Here is a 20,434-nt window from a genome sequence, read left to right as displayed (position 1 = left end):
AGCCACTACGTTCATCCACAGTGCGTTTCCAGAGATCTTTATTGCCACGTACCATCCGGCCTTGGAATGAGCTCCCCTTCACGGTTTTTTCCGAGCGCTATGACATGTCCTTCTTCAAACGAGGCTTGTGGAGAGTACTTAACGTTAGGCAGCGGCTTGGCTCTGCTCCTGGGATTGCTGACGTCCATGAGCGACGGTAATCACTCATCGTCAGGTGGGCCATATGATCGTCTGCCTATAAGGCAATAAAAAAAAATTAGGAAAATAAATAAATTCTATTTTACAAGCATTTAATTTTCATTCCACAGTATTATTGCTTCAAAATAAAAAAATAAACCTTTTAGATCGTATTATGTTGCGTAACTTTTTGATTAAAAAAATCGTTACTTGTTCCGATTCGATTAAACATCTTCGTAATTAGGTACCAAACGGTCAACAATCGAAAACGTTACTAAAACCGTATCTCCCATTTTCGCCAAAAATATAATCTTAAAAATAAAAAACCAAATTATTGTTGCTTCCCCATGAAACACTGCGCTCTCTTGCTGCATTCGTCTTGTTCGACAGGACAATTTGAATGAAGAACATTCCATTTGCTGTGCAATACTGAACGTATTAACAGAAGCGGCCACAGATCCTAATAGCCTGTGATCCTGTCGTAGCAAGCAATTTAATACAAATTCTTGCGGCACAATACCAATACAGCAAGCTGGAATTGTTCTACAAGATGATACATTTTACGAAAAATTCTCTTTTATCACATAAACCTTTAAAATGAACTTTCTGTAATCCATTGGCTGCTTTATAAAATATCTGACTGAAACGTACCAATTTAACAATATTTTAAAGTAGCCCGGATTATTCGTGAAACCGACCTTGTTTCATCAGCCTACTCCCGGAGTAGCGATCAAAATCAAACTTGTTCAAATTTGCAATGGAAATATCTTTTTATTTCCCCTTTGAGCTTTCAAGGTTTGAAGGGACGGGTCGTCAACTGCTTAAGGATATTAAACTTCCTAGTCGCTCCCTTAATGTATTTTTCTGGACGTTTTTGTATAGCATAGCTCGATAAACATTTGGCTCTACGCATCGAGTGTCTTTGATATGATCACTAAAGTTTCAGGCATATGATTCATCAATTTTTTTTGGTTTTTAAACTAAACGATCCACGAGTATTGAAGAAAATACTACAACGCCATTCTATAAATGTTTATCGACAGTTTTATATTAAGCAGTGGGATGGTATAAATAATATTGACGATTTTCTCTATGATCTCTATCTTTAACGGTAAGCAGCGGCTTGACTCTTCCCCTGGCATTGCTGAAGTCCATGGACGACGGTAACCACTCACCATCAGGTGGGCCGTATGCTAGTCTGCGTACACGGGCAATAAAAAACAAAATAAAAAAAGAATCTGCACGTGTATATACTTGAAAAAAAAAAGTATCATTGTAATGAGTTTTGACGATTTTTCCCCGGTTAAAGTTTTTTTTTTATTGCAAATAAAACATTGGTGACTGAAGCGCATAGATGATACAATGTAAATACCACCGTCCAGCATTCGAAGTCTGAAATTAAGATGAAAAGGTTTTTATGCATGTAAGCAGACGCTGTGATATCGTTATGACTTTACCTGATTCGGAATGCAGTTTGTTGCAATGCAGAAGATGCTTTATTATTGCTTGGATGGGTGGTCAAGGCCCACCTGGTGTTAACTGGTTACCGGGGCCTATAGAAATCAACAACGTAATTGCCACCGTCCATCTGAAGACATGAGTTCTAAGTATCAATTTTTACAGTATAACGACTGCCCAATCCTTCAAATCGAAATGCATTATTGCTTAACGGTAGAAGTAGGCACAGTGGTCTTACCCACCCCGCGGGTTCAAAAACGCCCCACTACCAGTAAAAACTTAAAGCTTTCTCTTTATACAAATACTTTAATGTGTATTTATATTTAATACAAAATGTTATTACACTTGTACATAAAATAATTTGAATTTGTAAGAAAAAGAAAGAAGTAAAGGTCTGCGTTATCAAGCACTGTCTAAAGTTCTGATCATACTGGTAGTCTACGGAGTACAAATACAAGACATCCATGTTTTTGTCATCCATGGCTGTATTGTATAATGGCTATCCCATACAGCATCCGAGGTCGCATAACAACTACTCAAAACTGCTGAGTTTTATTAGCCTAACTTTACCAGGACGGAATGATGATCTGGGGTCAGTCAGCAGGGGTGAGGTTTGTTAACTACTGCACAATCGCCTCCGAAGGAATTTTAATAGCTCAAATATATTATGAGTATATCTACTACGCTAAGAAAAGCCGGCAAGAAACGTGCGTTCTGGGTTAATTTGCACATCGAATTCACGATGCATTCGACGAATTCGACGAGAAAGGCAATATGTGTCTGGAATGCCTAAGAGCACTGACACAAGAGTAGATCCACTGGCGACTATGGTTAGAGGATCATCGTGTCCCGCTGCTTTATCGAAGAAGCGTTCCGACGCTGTCTTGAGTTACTTACTGATCAGTCCTAAATCTAGGCCAACATGAAGATCTACAATGCTTACATACCATGGCGATCCGGCGGCTCTCCTGCAAAAATGAGATTGTAAGACTTAAAGGGCGTTATTACGGGTGTGGTCCATGTGAAAAAATATTACATTTGCATAAGTCCGGACCGTATGACAGTTTTGTAGAGTATCGCCTAGTTACGAAGGAAAACAGCCAATTTTTTTTACTAATATCTTATTCAGGTGTCCATGACAGCCTCTCCATGAAATACTTATTATATTTCAGACTCATGAAAGTAGAACGCACGAGTAAATATTTAATTACATCGAAAAGTAATTTCATTGTTAACGTTTGTAGAGAGGGAAATTTATTATCACTAATATCATTTCAAGAACTTGAATCTTGTTTCCTTTTTCATTATTCCATATACTTACATATAATTTGATAGTATGAGGGTTTTTTTACAAAAATGATTTGAATGGCCTTATTGATATTGAGTTATTGGGGCTTTATAAGCCCGTTATTTACTTTTTTTTAAGCGTTTTACTTTCTTAAGCTTATCGAAAGTTCGATAAAATTGGCCCATGTTCCGACGACTTTTCGACTTTGTTACCGTTTTTGAAAATATGTAAAAAATGCTAGATTTGCTTATTCAGAACATAGCGCTCATATGACCCCTGTCCCCCGTTGCTCCGTAGTTACCTCAAACACAACGGTCGCCGCCGCAAGCCATGCAGCATAACTAACTATATACATTCATGCAGCTAGACATGAACCTTATAAAGGTTTTTTTTTTCTACAATCAAATCTTTCGAATCGGCCCCAATTCTAATCCTCTCTCATAACCGATAAATTATTTCTTGTTAACTTTCCAATATCTTGCACCCATGGCTATATCAATAAAAAGTATTTCAAAAGGAAAATATTATTATGTCGAAATACTGAAAATCAATCATAGCATAAGACTGCTGACCAGTCGATTTTTCTTTTTTTGTTTGAAACGCTTAAAATTTTATTATTGAATTCTGGCCATCTTAAATTTATCGGACTATTATTGCGTGCTTTAGCTCTATCTAATGATTATCGATGACTCTCTTTGACAGTCTTCTTAAAGCTTCGATAAATCGTCATAAATAACACCACGGTAAATATTTGGTACACACGGTAAGATTCAAAGAAGTAGTAACTAAAATAGTTTTTTACCATCGATAAGAGTTTTATTAAGACTCAGTTAAGTCGTTAGTTATTAGTGTCAACTCAATTAAGTTCTATTACGTGAGAGTAAAACTCTCGAGGCTTGGAACGTATTATTACTTTTTTTTAAATAATTCCTTCATTTGATAAGTTTGTTATTTAGTATGTCTATTAAGATAGTGGCTTAAAGAGATACAAAAAAAACGGACTAATATATTTTCTGTCTCTACGATTTGACTGATTTTATTTCATGATGTGAACTTATACTGTTTTGGAAAACATATAAGGCAATATTATAAATTTATTTTCTTTAGAGTTCCGAGCGAGCAATTTCGTTAGGTAGCCCTCCTTGGTGGCCAGCTTATTTGATCTGCAAAGTGCTATCCTCCAGTCTCCACGTATTCATAAATCGTTTGATAAAGCGTTCAGGGCTGTCGAAGTAAATAAAGAATGTTCCACACGTCCCGCCGTTTGAATTTTCTACTGTTCTTTATTTATGATGTTTTTTTTATTGCTTAGATAGGTGAACGAGCTCACAGCCCACCTGGTGTTAAGTGGTTACTGGAGCCCATAGACATCCACAACGTAAATGCGCAGCCCACCTTGAGATATAAGTTCTTAGGTCTCAAGTATAGTTACAACGGCTGCCCACCCTTCATACCGAAACGCATTATTGCTTCACGGCAGAAATAGGCAGGGTGGTGGTACCCATCCGCGCGAACTCCCAAGAGGACCTCTTGGGAGTTCGCGCCAGTAAATGTAACCAGTAAATGATGTACTATTAAAGATGGAAGATGGGTTGAAAGCTTCGCCAGTGGTTAGAATACTGTTCTTCTTGTGAGCAGAGATTGAAGATCCAACTATATGGTAATGACTGCATAATTGTTTCCCGATAGAAACAATCAAGATTGTGATTCTCAACCATTCAATTCTGATACTATGCTATAAAATCAGCCGTGTCTTGTGGTTTCAATTAAATAAAATTATGAACATAAATAATGGCACTGATTCTGATTAATAAGTATTTATGAAACACAATCTAATAAGAAGTTGATAAAATATCTCTTTGTATGTTGTATATGGATGAAGGAATCAGCTTTTGTATACGACTAATCTCGTTACGTTTTGGACCGTTGTATGTTTAAGGAAATCTTTTTCAATAATAGGAGCGTGATTACGTGTTTCTTGTAAAGGATTTCCATTAAATGAAATTCGAGCACTTTCGTATTTTTAAGCTTTATTAGTGAGGAATTCAATTAAATTTATTACGTATTTTTTTAGAACCAACCTATTAAACCCAAAAATATGTTTATTAAAAAGTAAATAATCATCTAGTAGTATGAAATAAAATTATTATGTTTTATTTAAAGTCGGTTAAAGTAATGCCGTAAAGTAGTTCTCTGAAATCAAAGCTTTTATTTTTTATTTTCATATTAAAGACTAAGCTGTGTACCAAAATTAAAATCTGACTTAGCTTATCGCTAATTATAACATAATTATTATCATTAAAATATGTAAATACTAAAATTCATCGAATATAAAGAAAGACATTCTTTAAACAGACATTTATTCATATGGGTCCTGGTTTTCTAACAACGTGAATGCTCTCATTAAAGTACAAATAATAGTGTCCGTCTTCAAATTCGATGACTTAAGCGAAATATGGGATTAAGCGCGAAATAAAGTGTGTGGTTATTGCGATAAGCGAACAAGTGAATAGGGGTGACGCGGGGCGGGAGGGACGCCGCACCCCATGCCACGCTCATTCGGCATCAGTCGAGTCTAAGTCTCAGGTTTGGGCGCAGCATTCCGTCGCTATTACGTTTAAAATCTTCACAAAAAACCCTTTATAATCTCCGTAAATAACCTAATTTAGCATGTAAAAAATCGTGACGAACTTTTCGGACGTACGCACAATGCTGTCGGCCGAAATGGTGGTGTATAGCCGCCACGTTTCTCTGATAACGGTTTTGTTGTTGCTTCAAGCAGGCGTACTATCAGCGCAGACCTTCCCCGTCGAGAAAATAGCCGTTGGTAAGTATAATGTACATACTACTTATAGTATATATTTGATTAGCGTATATAATTTTTGCATGCATTTATTATTCGTTTGTTACGTAACCATTATTTTGTGTAATGTTGTTCTGTTAGACAGAGTATCGTGAAAAGTCTTTTTACACTATTATTGGTCCAACGTGTGTTGTATTTTAATCTCGTTTCAGCGAACAATGTGACCCGCGTTGCGTCCCATTAACGGGGAATCGATTTTCTCTTTCCAACTCATTGCGCTTCTCCCTCTCGCACTGCGAGTACGTGACATTAGAAAAGGTCGAACGATTTTCTGGTGCGTGTTTTGTATAGGAAACTTTTAGTTAACGAAAATAAAATGCTAAAATACTTTTAAAAAACACAATGAATGATTGGAATGACCACGTCTGGTTTCACCCTTTACTGGAGTAACATCTTAAATTAAGTGGAAAGCTCAAAGAACAAGGAAAGCATTTTTCAAACTATCTCCGTCTCTTTCATTTTGAGAGTCGCTTAAATCACATTGCCAGTTTTTAGTTATTAGAAGTATCGTTTGTATATATTCGTTTTGACACACAAAAAACACGCATGCCGTTCACGCTATCCAGAAGTGAAGTATATATAAATATTCTCTCTCATTCTTTCGCAGTTTAAATCCTATAGATCTACGTTTGTCTCTCTTTAGTATCGCTGTTCGGGTTTCGTTTCCGTTTCATCTTTCGTTCCGATCCGTTTCACCTTTTTCAAATCGCAACGGTTTAAAGGTATTTTCACTGCAAAACTTACGGGTTTTCAAATAATTTCCAAAACGAGTTTCTGCAATATATTATTACTTTTGACCCAAGAAACGGTGGGGCAGCGTGGGGCCGATTGCTCGACCGTACGGAGGGATCCTCCCCCCGCGGAGCGGGAGGTTCCCTCCTGGGGTAATGATTTCTTAACAAGTACCATTATCATTTGTTCCTTTTTTATTAGCCAGAGGTCGGTCCCCTGGGGTCTGGTTGGTACCCTCGGGACTGGACTCCCTCCATTCATCCCATCGCCAGGCACCAGAGCTTAGGACTGGGGCATTTTTTAAAGAGGTTTACGTCCTCACGACCCCGTGCCTCGTGGGGATTATGGGTTGGCTGGCGGCTCGCAGAGTGCAACGAGCAACACGGCAGACCACCGCCCGACGCTCAAACGAGCAACAATGACGAAGCCACGCCGGTATACCGGTACCCCCCTCTGGAGGGCGTGCCCCTGTAGCCGAAGCCGGGGACATGGCGACCAGCGGCCGAAAGATGCGTAAGCAACGCCGACTCACTTCTCCATCGAAAGACAGGCCAAAAGTGGCCCACCATCTTCCATCGCTTGGGGTTCCCCATTCACGGACGCTCGTGGTAGGCTGCTGGAGGAGTGGGCGGTCGCGGTCGGTCTCTGTATCGTTAACAGGGGCTCGATCGCGACTTGCGTGCGGTGGACAGGCGAGTCTATCGTGGACTTGACGTTCGCGAGCTCGCCCGTTGCGCGGCGCATCTTCGGCTGGAGAGTGGTGGTGGGGGCGGAATCGTTGTCCGATCACCGGTATATCCGGTACGATCTTTCTGCCCCCGCGCCGACGCCGGCTGCAGGTGCCCGCGGGGTTGACCCCCCGCAGAGTGCATCCCGATCATTCCCTAGGTGGGCACTGAAGCTCCTGAACAGGGAGCTCCTGGTGGAGGCCTCTATGGTGGCGGCGTGGGCGCCAACGCGCCCACAACCTTTCGATGTGGAAACTGAGGCCGAATGGTTCCGGGGCGCGATGCACCGCACATGTGATGCCTCGATGCCCCGGGTCGGCCCTCGGCATTCTGGACGGCGACAGTCGCCCTGGTGGTCGCCCGAAATTGCAAGACTGCGTGCGGTCTCCATTCGGGCGAGCCGCCGGTGCACTAGACATCGTTTCGGCGTTGTTCCCGCAGGAGCGGGAGGGTTTTGTTCCTCCCGCTATGGGCGGGCCGTCTGACACCGTCGACGGCCAAGCTCCTGCTGAGGTGCCCCGTATTACCGAGGCAGAGCTCCGGGTGGCCGTTGTCAAGATGACTACAAAAGACACGGCCCCCGGCCCGGACGGAGTCCACGACCGGGTATTGGCCTTGGCCCTCGGTGCCCTGGGGGACCGGCTCCTTGAGCTATATAATGGCTGCTTGGAGTCGGGACGGTTTCCGTCACTCTGGCGGACGGGTAGACTTGTGTTGTTGAGGAAGGAGGGGCACCCGGTGGATACAGCTGCCGGGTATCGTCCTATTGTACTGCTGGACGAGGCGGGAAAATTGCTGGAACGTATTCTGGCTGCCCGCATCGTTCGGCACCTGCTCGGGGTGGGGCCTGACCTGACGGCGGAGCAGTACGGCTTCCGGGAGGGCCGTTCGACCATGGATGCAATTCTTCGCGTGCGGTCCCTCTCGGATGAGGCCGTTTCTCGGGGTGGGGTGGCGCTGGCGGTGTCTCTTGACATCGCCAACGCTTTTAACACTCTGCCCTGGACCGTGATAGGGGGGGCACTGGAGAGGCATGGAGTGCCCCTCTACCTCCGCCGGCTGGTTGGGTCCTATTTGGGGGCCAGGTCGGTCGTATGTACCGGGTACGGTGGGACCCTTCATCGTTTTCCGGTCCTGCGTGGTGTTCCGCAGGGGTCGGTTCTCGGCCCCCTCTTGTGGAATATCGGGTACGACTGGGTGCTGAGGGGCGCCCTCCTCCCGGGCCTCCGCGTTATTTGTTACGCGGACGACACGCTGGTCGTGGCCCGGGGGGATGATTATAGAGAGTCTGTCCGTCTCGCCACAGCGGGGGTGGCCCTCGTCGTCGGAAGGATAAAGAGGCTGGGTCTCGACGTGGCGCTCAGTAAATCCGAGGCTCTGTGGTTTCACGGGCCGCGGAGGGCGCCACCCGTTGACGCCCACATCGTGGTTGGAGGCGTCCGGATAGGGGTCGGGGTGCAGTTGAAGTACCTCGGCCTCGTGTTGGACAGCCGGTGGGCTTTTCGTGCTCACTTTGCTCAACTGGTCCCCCGATTGATGAGGACGGCGGGTTTTTTGAGCCGGCTGCTCCCGAATATTGGGGGACCGGATCAGGTTGTGCGCCGCTTCTACGCGGGGGTGGTGCGATCGATGGCCCTGTACGGTACCTGTGTGGGCTGAGCCGCGCAACCGGGCTACTATGGCTCGGTTCCTGCGCCGGCCGCAGCGCACCGTTGCCATCAGGGTCATCCGCGGATATCGCACCGTCTCCTTCGAGGCGGCGTGTGTGTTGGCGGGGACGCCGCCATGGGAGGTGGAGGCGGAGTCACTCGCTGCCGACTATGGGTGGCGCAGCGAGCTTCGTGCTCGGGGCGTGGCGCGTCTCCCCGAAAGTGAGCTGCGGGCGCGGAAAGCCCATTCTCGGCGGTCCGTGCTCGAGTCGTGGTCGAGGCGATTGGCCAACCCCACGTGGGGGCTACGGACCGTCGAGGCGGTTTACCCAGTCTTTGATGAATGGGTGAATCGTGGCGAAGGACGTCTCACCTTTCGTCTGGTGCAGGTGCTGACCGGGCACGGATGCTTCGGGAAGTACCTGCGCCGGACAGGGGCTGAGCCAACGACGAGGTGTCACCATTGTGGACACGACCTGGACACGGCGGAGCATACGCTCGCTGTCTGCCCCGCTTGGGAGGTGCAGCGCCGTGTCCTGGTCGCAAAGATAGGACCTGACTTGTCGCTGCCTGGCGTCGTGGCATCGATGCTTGGCGGCGATGAGTCCTGGAAGGCTATGCTCGATTTCTGCGAGTGCACCATCTCGCAGAAGGAGGCGGCGGGGCGAGTGAGGCAAAGCTCTCCTCACTACGCAGAAACCCGCCGCCGCCGAGCAGGGGGTCGGGACCGGGGTCGTATCCGTGACCTGGCCCCCTAAGAGCTAGGGGTCCCACCCGTTTTGTGCGGGGAGAGACCCAGACGTGGGGTGGCGTGCTTTGCACGCTCACCCGCAGTAGGAAGCCGGGTGATGGTAGACCGCGTTCCCCGACCGCTCTGGGGGAAGGTGTAACGCGGCGCCATCAAAGCGGGCTCTCGGCCCGCTGAACGAGGGAACCGGTGGTCGTGTCGCTGGCGGCCGCCGGTCCGGCGTCCGTGGGACGGTGGGATGGATGTAATGTGCTCTGCGTCAACCCTGTCCCGCCGTTTCAATAGCCCCGACTGGGCTCCGGCCCGGTCCGAGGTAGGGCGCCGGTTGTGAGCGGCAGGAGTTTTTAGTGAGGTTCAACTCCCACATACCCCACCTGCCGCGCGGGTGGGGATCCGGCGATTTTCTCCTGTGGAAAAAAAAAAAAAAAAACCATCTCCCATGGGTTACGTCCGAAACGGACGTGACCCGAAGAAAACAAAAAGGGGAAGAAAGGGGAAGAGAGAGGAAGCCCGAGCGTCTCCAGGAGGAACACCCTTCAGCGAGTGAAGGGCGTGGAGAACCCGCAACCGCAACCCGCATCGCATTGTGCGATGAATGCGTATGCGCTCCACCTTGCATACAATTTACAACAAGGCTTTAACTTTAACTTTAATTAGATCTTGGTTTTCGGACCTCAGACTGTACAGCAATTTGGTGTTTTTGGGTATAGTCCGAGGGTCATGGGTTTGATTTTCACATCGGGTAAGCATTGTGTGATGGAGACGTTTGTTTGCTCTTTGTCTGGGTGTTCCTTGTCTATGGGTGTATACATAATACCTATATAACATATACGTACATAACATATACTAGGCTGCACTAAAAGTATCGGGAATGGAATATTTCCACTGTTCCTGTCATATTAAAATCTTTTTAATTGAAAACTCCTTGGTTTTAAAAATCGAATACCATTTATTTATTTAAAAACAGATTCTCCGTCTTGTCACGAGGTTTTGTCAAACTTGTTTAGTCGTTGAGAAAATGGAATTGACTCGAGAAAATTTAAGAGCGATGATTTATAATGACTTTCGAAGTGGTTGAACACAAAAACAGTGTTGACCGGATGATTTCTGCATTTGGTGATGTAGCCCCATCCAAAACCACAATTTATCGCTGGTTTGCTGAGTTTCAACGTGGACGTGTCAAGCTCAGTGATGATCCCCGTCAAGGTGGTCCAAAATCTGCAGTCACCCAAGAAAACGTTGATGCTGTGCGTAAGCTGATTGAGGAAGATCGACATGTGACATACCGCAAAATTCAGGCAACTTTAGACAATGGCATGAGTCAAATACAAATAATCTTGCGTGAACAATTAGGTGTAAAAAAGTTGTTTTCCCGATGGATACCGCATTCGCTCTGTGAAGAGCAAAAAGCGGCTCGCGTTACTTGGTGCGTCAGAACTCTCGAAAGATTCCACGCAGGATCCTCAAATGCTGTATACAACATTGTATCAGGTGACGAATCCTGGATATACGCGTACGAACCCGAAACAAAAAACCAGTCACGAGTTTGGGTGTTCGAAAATGAGTTAAAGCCAACAAAAATTATTCGTTCACGTAGTGTTGCAAAAAAAATAGTGGCCACGTTTGTCTCCAAAACCGGCCATGCTACGACTATTCCTCTTGAGGGACAAAGAACGGTTAATGCAGAATGGTATGCTAGCATTTGTTTGCCACAGGTCGTTTCTGAACTCCGTAAAGAGAACTGCAACCGCCGCATCATCCTCCATCAGGACTATGCGAGTTCTCACACCGCGCACAGAACAAGAGAGTTTTTAGAGCAAGAAAACGTAGAATTATTAGACCATCCGCCGTACAGCCCCGACCTAAGCCCTAATGATTTCTATACTTTCCCTAAAATAAAGAATAAATTGCGTGGACAGAGATTTTCATCACCTGAAGAAGCTGTGGACGTCTACAAAACGGCCATTTTGGAGACCCCAACTTCCGAATGGAATGATTGCTTCAATGATTGGTTCCATCGTATGGAAAAATATGTCAAATTTCGCGGAGAATACTTCGAAAAGCAATAAATACATTTTTAAATAGTAACTAGCTGACCCGGCAAACATTGTTTTGCCATATGTAAGATTTCTAGGGAATTTCTAGTGTAGAAAAAAAACTAACTTATTGTAAGTGTGTAAGGATGTGGTAAATGAGTTAAAGAGGTATGTAGTGCTGTGAACGATGAGGGAATATATAATAAAAATAACAAAACCTCATTCAACCACATAATACCTCATTATAACAAAAAAAAAAAGTCCAAATAAAAAAAAATATGTTAGGGGTGGACCACCCTAATCACTTAGGGGTATGAAAAATAGACAGTAGCCGATTCTCAGACTTACTGAATATGCATAAAAAATTTCATGAGAATCGGTCAAGCAGTTTCGGAGGAGTATGGGAACGAACATTGTGACACGAGAATTTTATATATTAGATGTTGTGTCACTTCGTTAATTCCCGAAATTTTCAGTGCCGCCCTCGTATAAGAATGTTTATCAATCTCTGGTGCCCACAACGCAGGAAATCTAAATCGGGACGGATGATCGTACGTAATATATTCCCACTTATTTATTATTTATTATTGTTTTATTATTTATTATACTATTTATAATTAACTGCAGGTAATTCATGCTGGGAGCCCGCCTACCTCAATATTCCGATCCCCCTATGACGTTAGCTTTGTGAAGTCAAAGGGATCCGGAAACAGGTTAAAATTCGATGCGCGAGATGAGTGCGTCTACCAAGCCATGCGTTCCAATTAAAAAACAAGCAAAATAGTCATGCGCAATAACAAAAACTGACGGAATGCGTTAAATTCACTTTCATTTGTACAAAGTCCTGCAGTTTGTCGATTTGCTCTTGAAAAAATGTATTCAAAAAGCAGAGCGACAAACGGGCAGTGCCCAAATTTATCTTTGTCCCAAAATAAGGCAGTATAGGGTTCCTCTCTCCGTACATCGATTCCTTGTAGTATAATCGTCTAGGATGTATTAGTGGTGCAGGATTGAGTGACGCTGTCAGTCAGGGGCAGCAAAAGCTGGTTTGAGGCGTATGTCACTTTGGGATTAGCTAACACGTGGAGAAATTTACTTTGGTATTTTGCTTGTTAGTTCGATTTGTTTATTTGTTCAGATATTATTGAATACCTAGTTTTGTCTTTAAGTCAATAAGCTAGTGCAGAGGAAATGGTATTTTTACTAAAAAAAAATTCTCAACAATATTTATCGATCATGAAGTTCAGCTTTAGACTAAATGCAGATCAGAATGCATAAGATAGCTAGTAAAATTAATATTTGTTTTTTTAAACCCAATTGGATATGCTTATGGAACAATCCCTAATTGAGTACTATGTATTATTGGACAACAATTTGCATACAATTAAGTGATATTTCTCATAGTTTTTATCCTAATTTTGTTTTCATTCGTACTTAGAACTAAGACGGTAAGGGAAATAAAAGTTTATCTTCTGACCTTTGATCATGACTTTTTGGGGTAAGTTTTTACTTGGGGCATTGCCTACGTGCTGAACCTATCTAAGTCTAACAAACATGATGACCGCTTACGAATACTAAAAAGAACCCATTTTTCAACGCAAGTGACAATACGGTTCAAAATTTCTTCGTTTCTGAGTCTGTTAAACAACGTAAGGCAAACGTTAAGACGTTCGTCACGATGGCGATAGTTCAGTTAGTGTGGCACCAATTTTTCAAGTTTTTTTTTCCTAGCTAATCTGACGCAAATGGACCAATACTATTGTAATGCTAACGTTGAAATCTAGCTCAGCGGTGGATTGAGTATCCTCAGCTTTCACTAACGCCTTAATTTGTCGTTGTTGAGTTTAGTTTACTGGTGGTAGGACCTCTTGTGAGTCCGCACGGGTAGGTACCACCACCCCGCCTATTTCTGCCGTGAAGCAGTAATGCGTTTCGGTTTGAAGGGTGGGGTAGCCGTTGTAACTATACTGAGACCTTAGAACTTATATCTCAAGGTAGGTGGCGCAATTACAATGTAGATGACTATGGGCTCCAGTAACCGCTTAACACCAGGTGGGCTGTGAGCTCGTCCGCCCATGTAAGCGATAAAAAAGTTTTCGAGTGACGGCGAGGTTCCATTTTAGATCAAAATTTTAATCTCGGAAACGTTCAAATCAATTGAGATTCGTAAACTCGTTTGTATTGTTCACTCCGTAGACGTCGTTAAGGTTCTGAGTCGTTTGTGCAGCATTGCTACCGCGACGAAACTCATATTCCATAATTATAATCAGACGTCATCGTGGCCTAAAGTATAAAACGGCTGGGGCATTCGTATCGAGCGATGCAACTTTTCCGATGTTCGAATCTGAAGGTAGGTGCGAATTTTTCGAATGAAATACGCACATAGTAAATGTTCACGAATGACCACGGTGAAAGAATAACATCGTGTAATAAAAATGAAACCGTCCGAAAATTTTATTAATGCGTAATTACTGGTAGACCCCCATCCGGCATAATTCTGCCGTGAAGCAGCTATGCGTCTTGGTTTGAAGGATGGGGTAGCCATTATTTGAAAAAACTAAGACTTAGATAACTAAGGAGGATAAAATTTATAATTTTCCTTTTTAGTTCGGCTTGCTATACCTACAAGGGATTTCTTAGTTTTCAATGTTTATTTTAAATATATGGCCTATTTGGCGAATAAAATACCATTGGTACAAGTACACAATGAAACTTCGTTATAAATAAAAATCAAAGGAACGAGTCTTAATAATTGCCGTCATTTTAGATGTTTTCAACAAAATTTTGAACGTAGAAGGAAAGCTTGATATGATTATATAATTTTACTAAAAGGTAAACAATTTCCACAATCTGAGCCAGTTTTCGAACGGAAAATTTACGCCAAGTTCGAGGGGAGAACAGGACGAAACCTGAAATTTATTTTCTCGGAATTCAATGTTGCGTTATTTTAAACAATCCGGTTGGTTCTTCGGCGGAACAATTTTCAGTTCCGTCGTATTCGGAGTCTCCGTAATTACATGACTGGAACACTTCGTTTCATGGTTCCGTGGACTGAGGTACACCTGCGCTACAATGACTGCACTGGACGTAGACAAAGGGGGTTGTGGGACTAACTATTCTCTACGTGCACGCGAAAAAAGCGGTAAAGCGCTGAATTAAAACGAAGCGTCCTCCACTATCCAGATTGATTACTTTGCAGGAAAATGTTTGACGTTACACTCGTGCCATGAGAGGGCTTTTACTCTTTAAAGTATAATGAAATTTAAAGATATCATATACCACACACCGCGATGACTATTTTTGAATTGACAATTTTTAATTTAGGTACAATCATTTGATTCTCAATCATTCTATTTATTTTCATGACACTAACCGACATATTTTTAATTATTATTTCGTTATTGATCCTTTTAATAGCGTGACAAGTTTATGACACACCTTGATGCACATGTTAGGATTCTTAATAATATTGTAAAAGTGGCTATTTGCATTTCAAATCCAAAAGTTTGTTTTATAGATGAAATGGATTGTTTCGTAATTCGTTTTACGGTATGAATAAATGTATAGCAATATTCATTATAAGTCTCAAACAATATCCTCGCACAGATTTCAAAACGGAAAACAGAATTATATTAGATCAGAAAGCGAGCAACAACACGCTTAATTCAAACAAAAATGTCGTATGCGATGATCGTCGAGATCTTATCGCGGTCGAATGAATCATTCTTCAGTAATCATTCATTTGTATGCATCGACATTGAGAGCTATGATAAATATTACAATTTTTTTATATGAATATTAATGAAAAGAAATTCAGCGCATATACTTTTACTGTTATATGACAATGCCGAGAAGTTATTACGAGTCTCGGTAGTCCCGATATATTTGAGATATATTAGTTTAATGTCAAAAGGTAAACTAAGGACATATAATAATAATATTTCTAAATTAAACGGCATTCAAATGTATGTACAGAACTATATCCACGCTTGAAAGGCAAACGTGACTAAGCGACAATAACTGCTTTGTACATAATGATAGTCAATAACCATATTCGATGCGCAAAAAAAATATATTTCTAGGTCTATTAAAATCATTTCAATCATACAGCTACTAGCTAGATTCTACTACAGCTAGAATCGTTAAAAAAATTTTTTTTTCAACTTTAAATTAGTCTACTGTAGTTCACGCATTGTCGCTTAGTCACGTTTGCCTTTCAAGCGTCGATATGTACTAAAGTGTTCAATAAAATGTGATAATGAGCACGACGCAATTATCATTTAATAAATATTATTTTATTTTTCGACGTAGTCACCTTTCAGGCTTATCCACTTTGTACATATTTTTTCTAAATCTAAAAATCCCTTTTAGAAAAACTTCTTCCTGATCCCTTAAAAAATTATGTATCGCGCGACTACTACGACATCATCTTCAAATTTATCGTCCCTGAGATGTTCCTGTAGCCGTGGAAATAGGTAGAAATCATTAGGATTCGGTGAATATGGAGAATGTTCCATCAATTCGAAGTCAGGTTTTTGAAAGGCAGCCATCGCAACTCTAGACTTGTGCGCGGGAGCGTTGTCTTGGTGAAACAAAACAAATTTAGCGAGTTTGGGACGCCATTGCTTGCGTATTTCCGCAAACAGATTTGTTATTTTTTCCGTCATACAAAATCCCCGTAATAGTGGCTCCATGATTAAGGTATTCGATCTTTACCACTCCTACATTTCCCCAGAAAATACAGACTACGATCTGACAAGCGATTGGAATCGCCATAAATTTCTATGGATTTGAGGTTCATTGGCGGTCTCTTCCTAGTTATGCACCTAGTGAAGCCATGTTTCATCAATGGTTATGTCGAGCCAAAAATTAGTCAAGATCTTGTTGTAACAAGTCCAAATAACTTTGTGAAATTATCAGTCTCATTTGTTTTTGCGCGTCAAGAAAGAATTCTCGGCAACCAGCGCGCTAACACTTTTTCATAACTAAATGGTTGTGAAATAAATATTATGGACACTTATTCCTATAAGAATTTCTATTTCTTCTGCTTTAAAATGAACAGTAACACGACGATCCGCCAAGACAATATTTAAAACTTTTTTAATAATTAGTTCATTCACTACAGATGTAGCGCGTCTCGTGCGGGTGTCTCCGTTAATGAAAGTTCTTCGTAGCTTGAACTCAGCACACCAACTCGCCGAATCTGGAGAAGCATGAACCCCTAATGTTACTTTCAAGTCTTTATTTACCAGTTCCCTAGTAAAAATCATCCAGAAATATTTTATTACCGCGCGAACTTCCATTTTAATCCATTTTTAAGAACACGTTCCGACACGACATCAAAAACTTCTTTCTTCGTCAAATGACTTCTATTTTTAAAAAACAAAAGAGTATCGATTTTTATATTTTATTATTATCTAATGTCTGGGCGTCTACTAGTTATTTTTTTCCAAGACATTATCACTATTTATTGAACACACTTCGTAGAGTGATTGAGTTTTAATACCGTTCTAAGTATTTAATATTGTTATCGTCAAATTTCAATAACAGTATAAAACACATTTTTAATGAACAATGACGACCTATAATATATTTTTTCAAACGATACCAATGCAAACAGATACACTCAAAACTACATTACGCTATAAAAGACCAGGTATAAAATAAAGCCGGTAAAACAGTGACTTAAAAAGAAAATAACTAAACTAAATTCGGTCCCTCACTGGAAAAACAATCTGGGCCTTTCACCTTTTCACAGCGTATAACGCATTTGAATAAATTTCACACGTTTTGCTTTGGGCAAAACCTAAAAACTTGGTAGTTTGAAACATGCTCGCTTTGGATCGTCATGTCGTACGAATTTACAATTAGCCCCTGTTAAGGACGTATACACATACGTTTGTTTCGCACTGGCTTCGGTAATAGTTAGTTTAATGTGTAAGTGCCCCGAAATGTATTCTCTCATACGATTTTCTTGGAAAAACGTTAAAGGAATCTTTAACAATATTTAGATAAAGTTTTTTACACTGCCAGCTACAGAAGTTAGGTCCCGGTATCTCCGCGGCTGTTCCCTCGACACGATACCTCCTACATCGCAGACATTGTTACGATTAAGTTTTGCCTTTGTTTGTTCGACTAGATATTGTGTGACACAGAATAAAACCTCCAACAAATATCTTGAATAAATCCTGTTGAACCGCTTCTTTGACGTGTTAAAACACAAATTTTAATGCTAAATTTTGATAGCTTGTAACAAAAATCGATCAGGGCCTATCGGGTCGTGGTTGTGATTTTCTAAAAGTGACTCTAGGTTTCATACTTAAAACATACCCACGCAAAGTTTGTCATAGTTAATAGCTTTTTAATAACATGATTTTTTTAAATAATAATATAACTAGTAACAAAAAGAGCGCGAATCAAAAAAAAATCGTAAAATAATGTTATGTAAAATGGTAAAAGGTTAAAATTATATAATAAATCAGTATTGTTTTAAGCGACATCGTGTAGCAAAATTTATAGATTTAAATTCAGTTTCACAATTTAAACATATAAATTTAGAGAATTAATCAAAACTGACTGTATTGTTTTAATTTGGATTTTCTTTATTTAACAAAGAAACAAGCTGCCATTTTTACGATTTGGCCAAGTATAGGTCCAAGAAAAAGAATCATTTGATATTGTACTGAAAAATGTTTGTTGCTGTGTGACTATTTGAAGTCGCGGTGGCTTAAAGATAAGATGCACAGTGTACTTATTTGGAGGGAGGTGACTATGCCTGTGTCCAAATCTCGCAAGCAGGTGGGTGTTAGGTCCTTTTTTATAATAAAACACATAATCATCATTATCTGGCCCTTCTCCTAGTTACTTGGAGTCGGCGCAACATGTTTTCTCCTTACATACTCTTCTATCATATACCATTTCTTCGCTCACACCCCTCTTACCCATATCGTATTTCATGCAATCCATCCATTTCTTCTTAGGTCTACCTCTTCCTCTATATCCTTCCACATTCATCGTTAACATTTTCTTACCAACCTCATTTTCATTTCGTCTCATCACATGTCCATACCATTCCAAACGCGCACTTCTCAGCTTCTCTGTCACAAGTGCCACTTTCAGACTTCCTCTAACATATTCATTCCGTATTCTATCGTATCTATTTATAATAAAACACATATTTGACACAATGATAGCTCTGCTTGTAATCATAGCTTGATGGTTAGAAAGAAAATCATTTGCTTCTTGCTTACGGCTTAATTTACAAACATAGTTGACGCCACGGAGAATTTCTTTATCTTGTCGTCATTGCGTCTGCTTACGATGCAAACGAATTAGTTCTAACACTGTCTTCCAATTTAAACAAGATAGTGGCTGTATTTTTACTGTCTATTACAGCGTAGTATTTATTTGTCTTTGACTTGTGCTTTTTTTTCTCCTACTTAACCGTTGGTAGCCTAAGAGGCTATTCCAGCTACGCCTGGATTGATAGGTGAGGTCATGGGCTCAACCTGAGAAAATTTGCTAACACTAGCCCTAGCAAGAGCAGCGCTTCGCAGAATCTACCACCGGATCGGAATCGCGACCCATTGAGAAGATCCGGCGAGAAACTCAGTGGGTTGTGTCTATAGACTAGTTCGCTTGTCGAACTCTTCATCGTAGTCGACTAGCTTGACAAGGACGATGATCGGTGCTTGAGGGACCTAAAAGCACTGAGATTGAATCCGGTGGATGCGCAAAACTTGTATCGGGGGATGGCGTCTTTGTGTTGCCCCGTCGCGTTCGGATAAGTAATCTATGCTAGGACGTACGGTGAGTTGGTAACGTAAAACTGTAATTTCTGCCGCGAAACTATTGGCTAGTAGGGTGCTACAGCCGGTGTTACATTACAATTGAGACTTTATCCCCACGTTCTATTCACGTTGATCGCAATGTGAGCTAAAATGCTTTTTATAGCTCGTGGACTGAACTCTGTCGTCCTTGTGAAGCATCGAGAAAACAATGTGTTTTTTTTTTGTATGTTGTTCGGCTTCCGCGTGTCGCAGATGTAGTTGAGTACGTAAGATATTATTACAGTTTAATTTTGCGTTTATTATGTATCTATTTAATATATCCAATGTTTCAACGTTTCAATAACTAGTATTAACTATAAATAAAAGATGGTACTCATTACAACACACGAATCGATCAATAATACCTTAGTCGACGCGACTAAGAAACTGGTAATGTATTTCAAAAGTTAGAAATAATAAGCGAGGGTGGAGATAATTAAGCCGTAAAAGTTGTTTTATATCGTTTAATCAAAATGTGCTGTAGCTTCTTAACTGTGAATTAGTAGAGTAAACATTGACGGACTCATTAATTTGAAACATTTGAACAGTTACGCCGCGTATTTTCTTTTCATTGATAGTCTGCTTCAGACATGATAGAAAGAGACAAAAGATGGAGTCAATTAGACTTTAATTTTGATAAAAGCGTTACGTAACGCCGTATACTAGAATTAAAATCCTCACACAAGTATGTAGTGCAGCGTACTTATGCCTCGTTTTAAAATTGCAACATAAAATCCACCCACTTTTGAGTACATGCTCAATTATTGTAAAGTGTACGTACGTGACCCAAAATTGCTATGAGAAACCAACATTTTAACCCACAACTTATTTATGTGACATTAAATGTAATTATATAAAGAATTCACGTGTAAGCTGCTGGCAGGCTTCCAAGACTTGCGGCACTTAAGTCTATGAGGGTTTAAAAA

At 41.5% G+C, this 20,434-nt stretch overlaps 1 protein-coding gene across 3 annotated transcripts in view; it reads left to right on the top strand.

Moving 5' to 3' along the window:
- The first annotated feature begins 5,482 nt into the window (after positions 1-5,482).
- LOC114244534 (glutamate receptor 1) overlaps positions 5,483-20,434 on the top strand; it is an 81,462-nt gene continuing 66,510 nt past the window's right edge. For 2 of the 3 annotated variants that reach the window (XM_089728486.1, XM_089728474.1), the window contains exon 1: positions 5,483-5,750. In XM_089728486.1, the coding sequence (XP_089584612.1) occupies positions 5,633-5,750 (118 nt within the window). In that variant the 5' untranslated portion in view covers positions 5,483-5,632. The remainder of the gene's footprint in view (positions 5,751-20,434) is intronic. The other variant, XM_028176387.2, reaches the window with a different exon arrangement.

Source organism: Bombyx mandarina, chromosome 01 (assembly GCF_030267445.1).
Source record: "Bombyx mandarina strain Sakado chromosome 01, ASM3026744v2".
Lineage (NCBI taxonomy): Eukaryota > Metazoa > Arthropoda > Insecta > Lepidoptera > Bombycidae > Bombyx > Bombyx mandarina.
The sequence above is the reverse complement of the archived record's forward strand: the minus strand, read 5'-3'. Positions and strand labels throughout refer to the sequence as shown.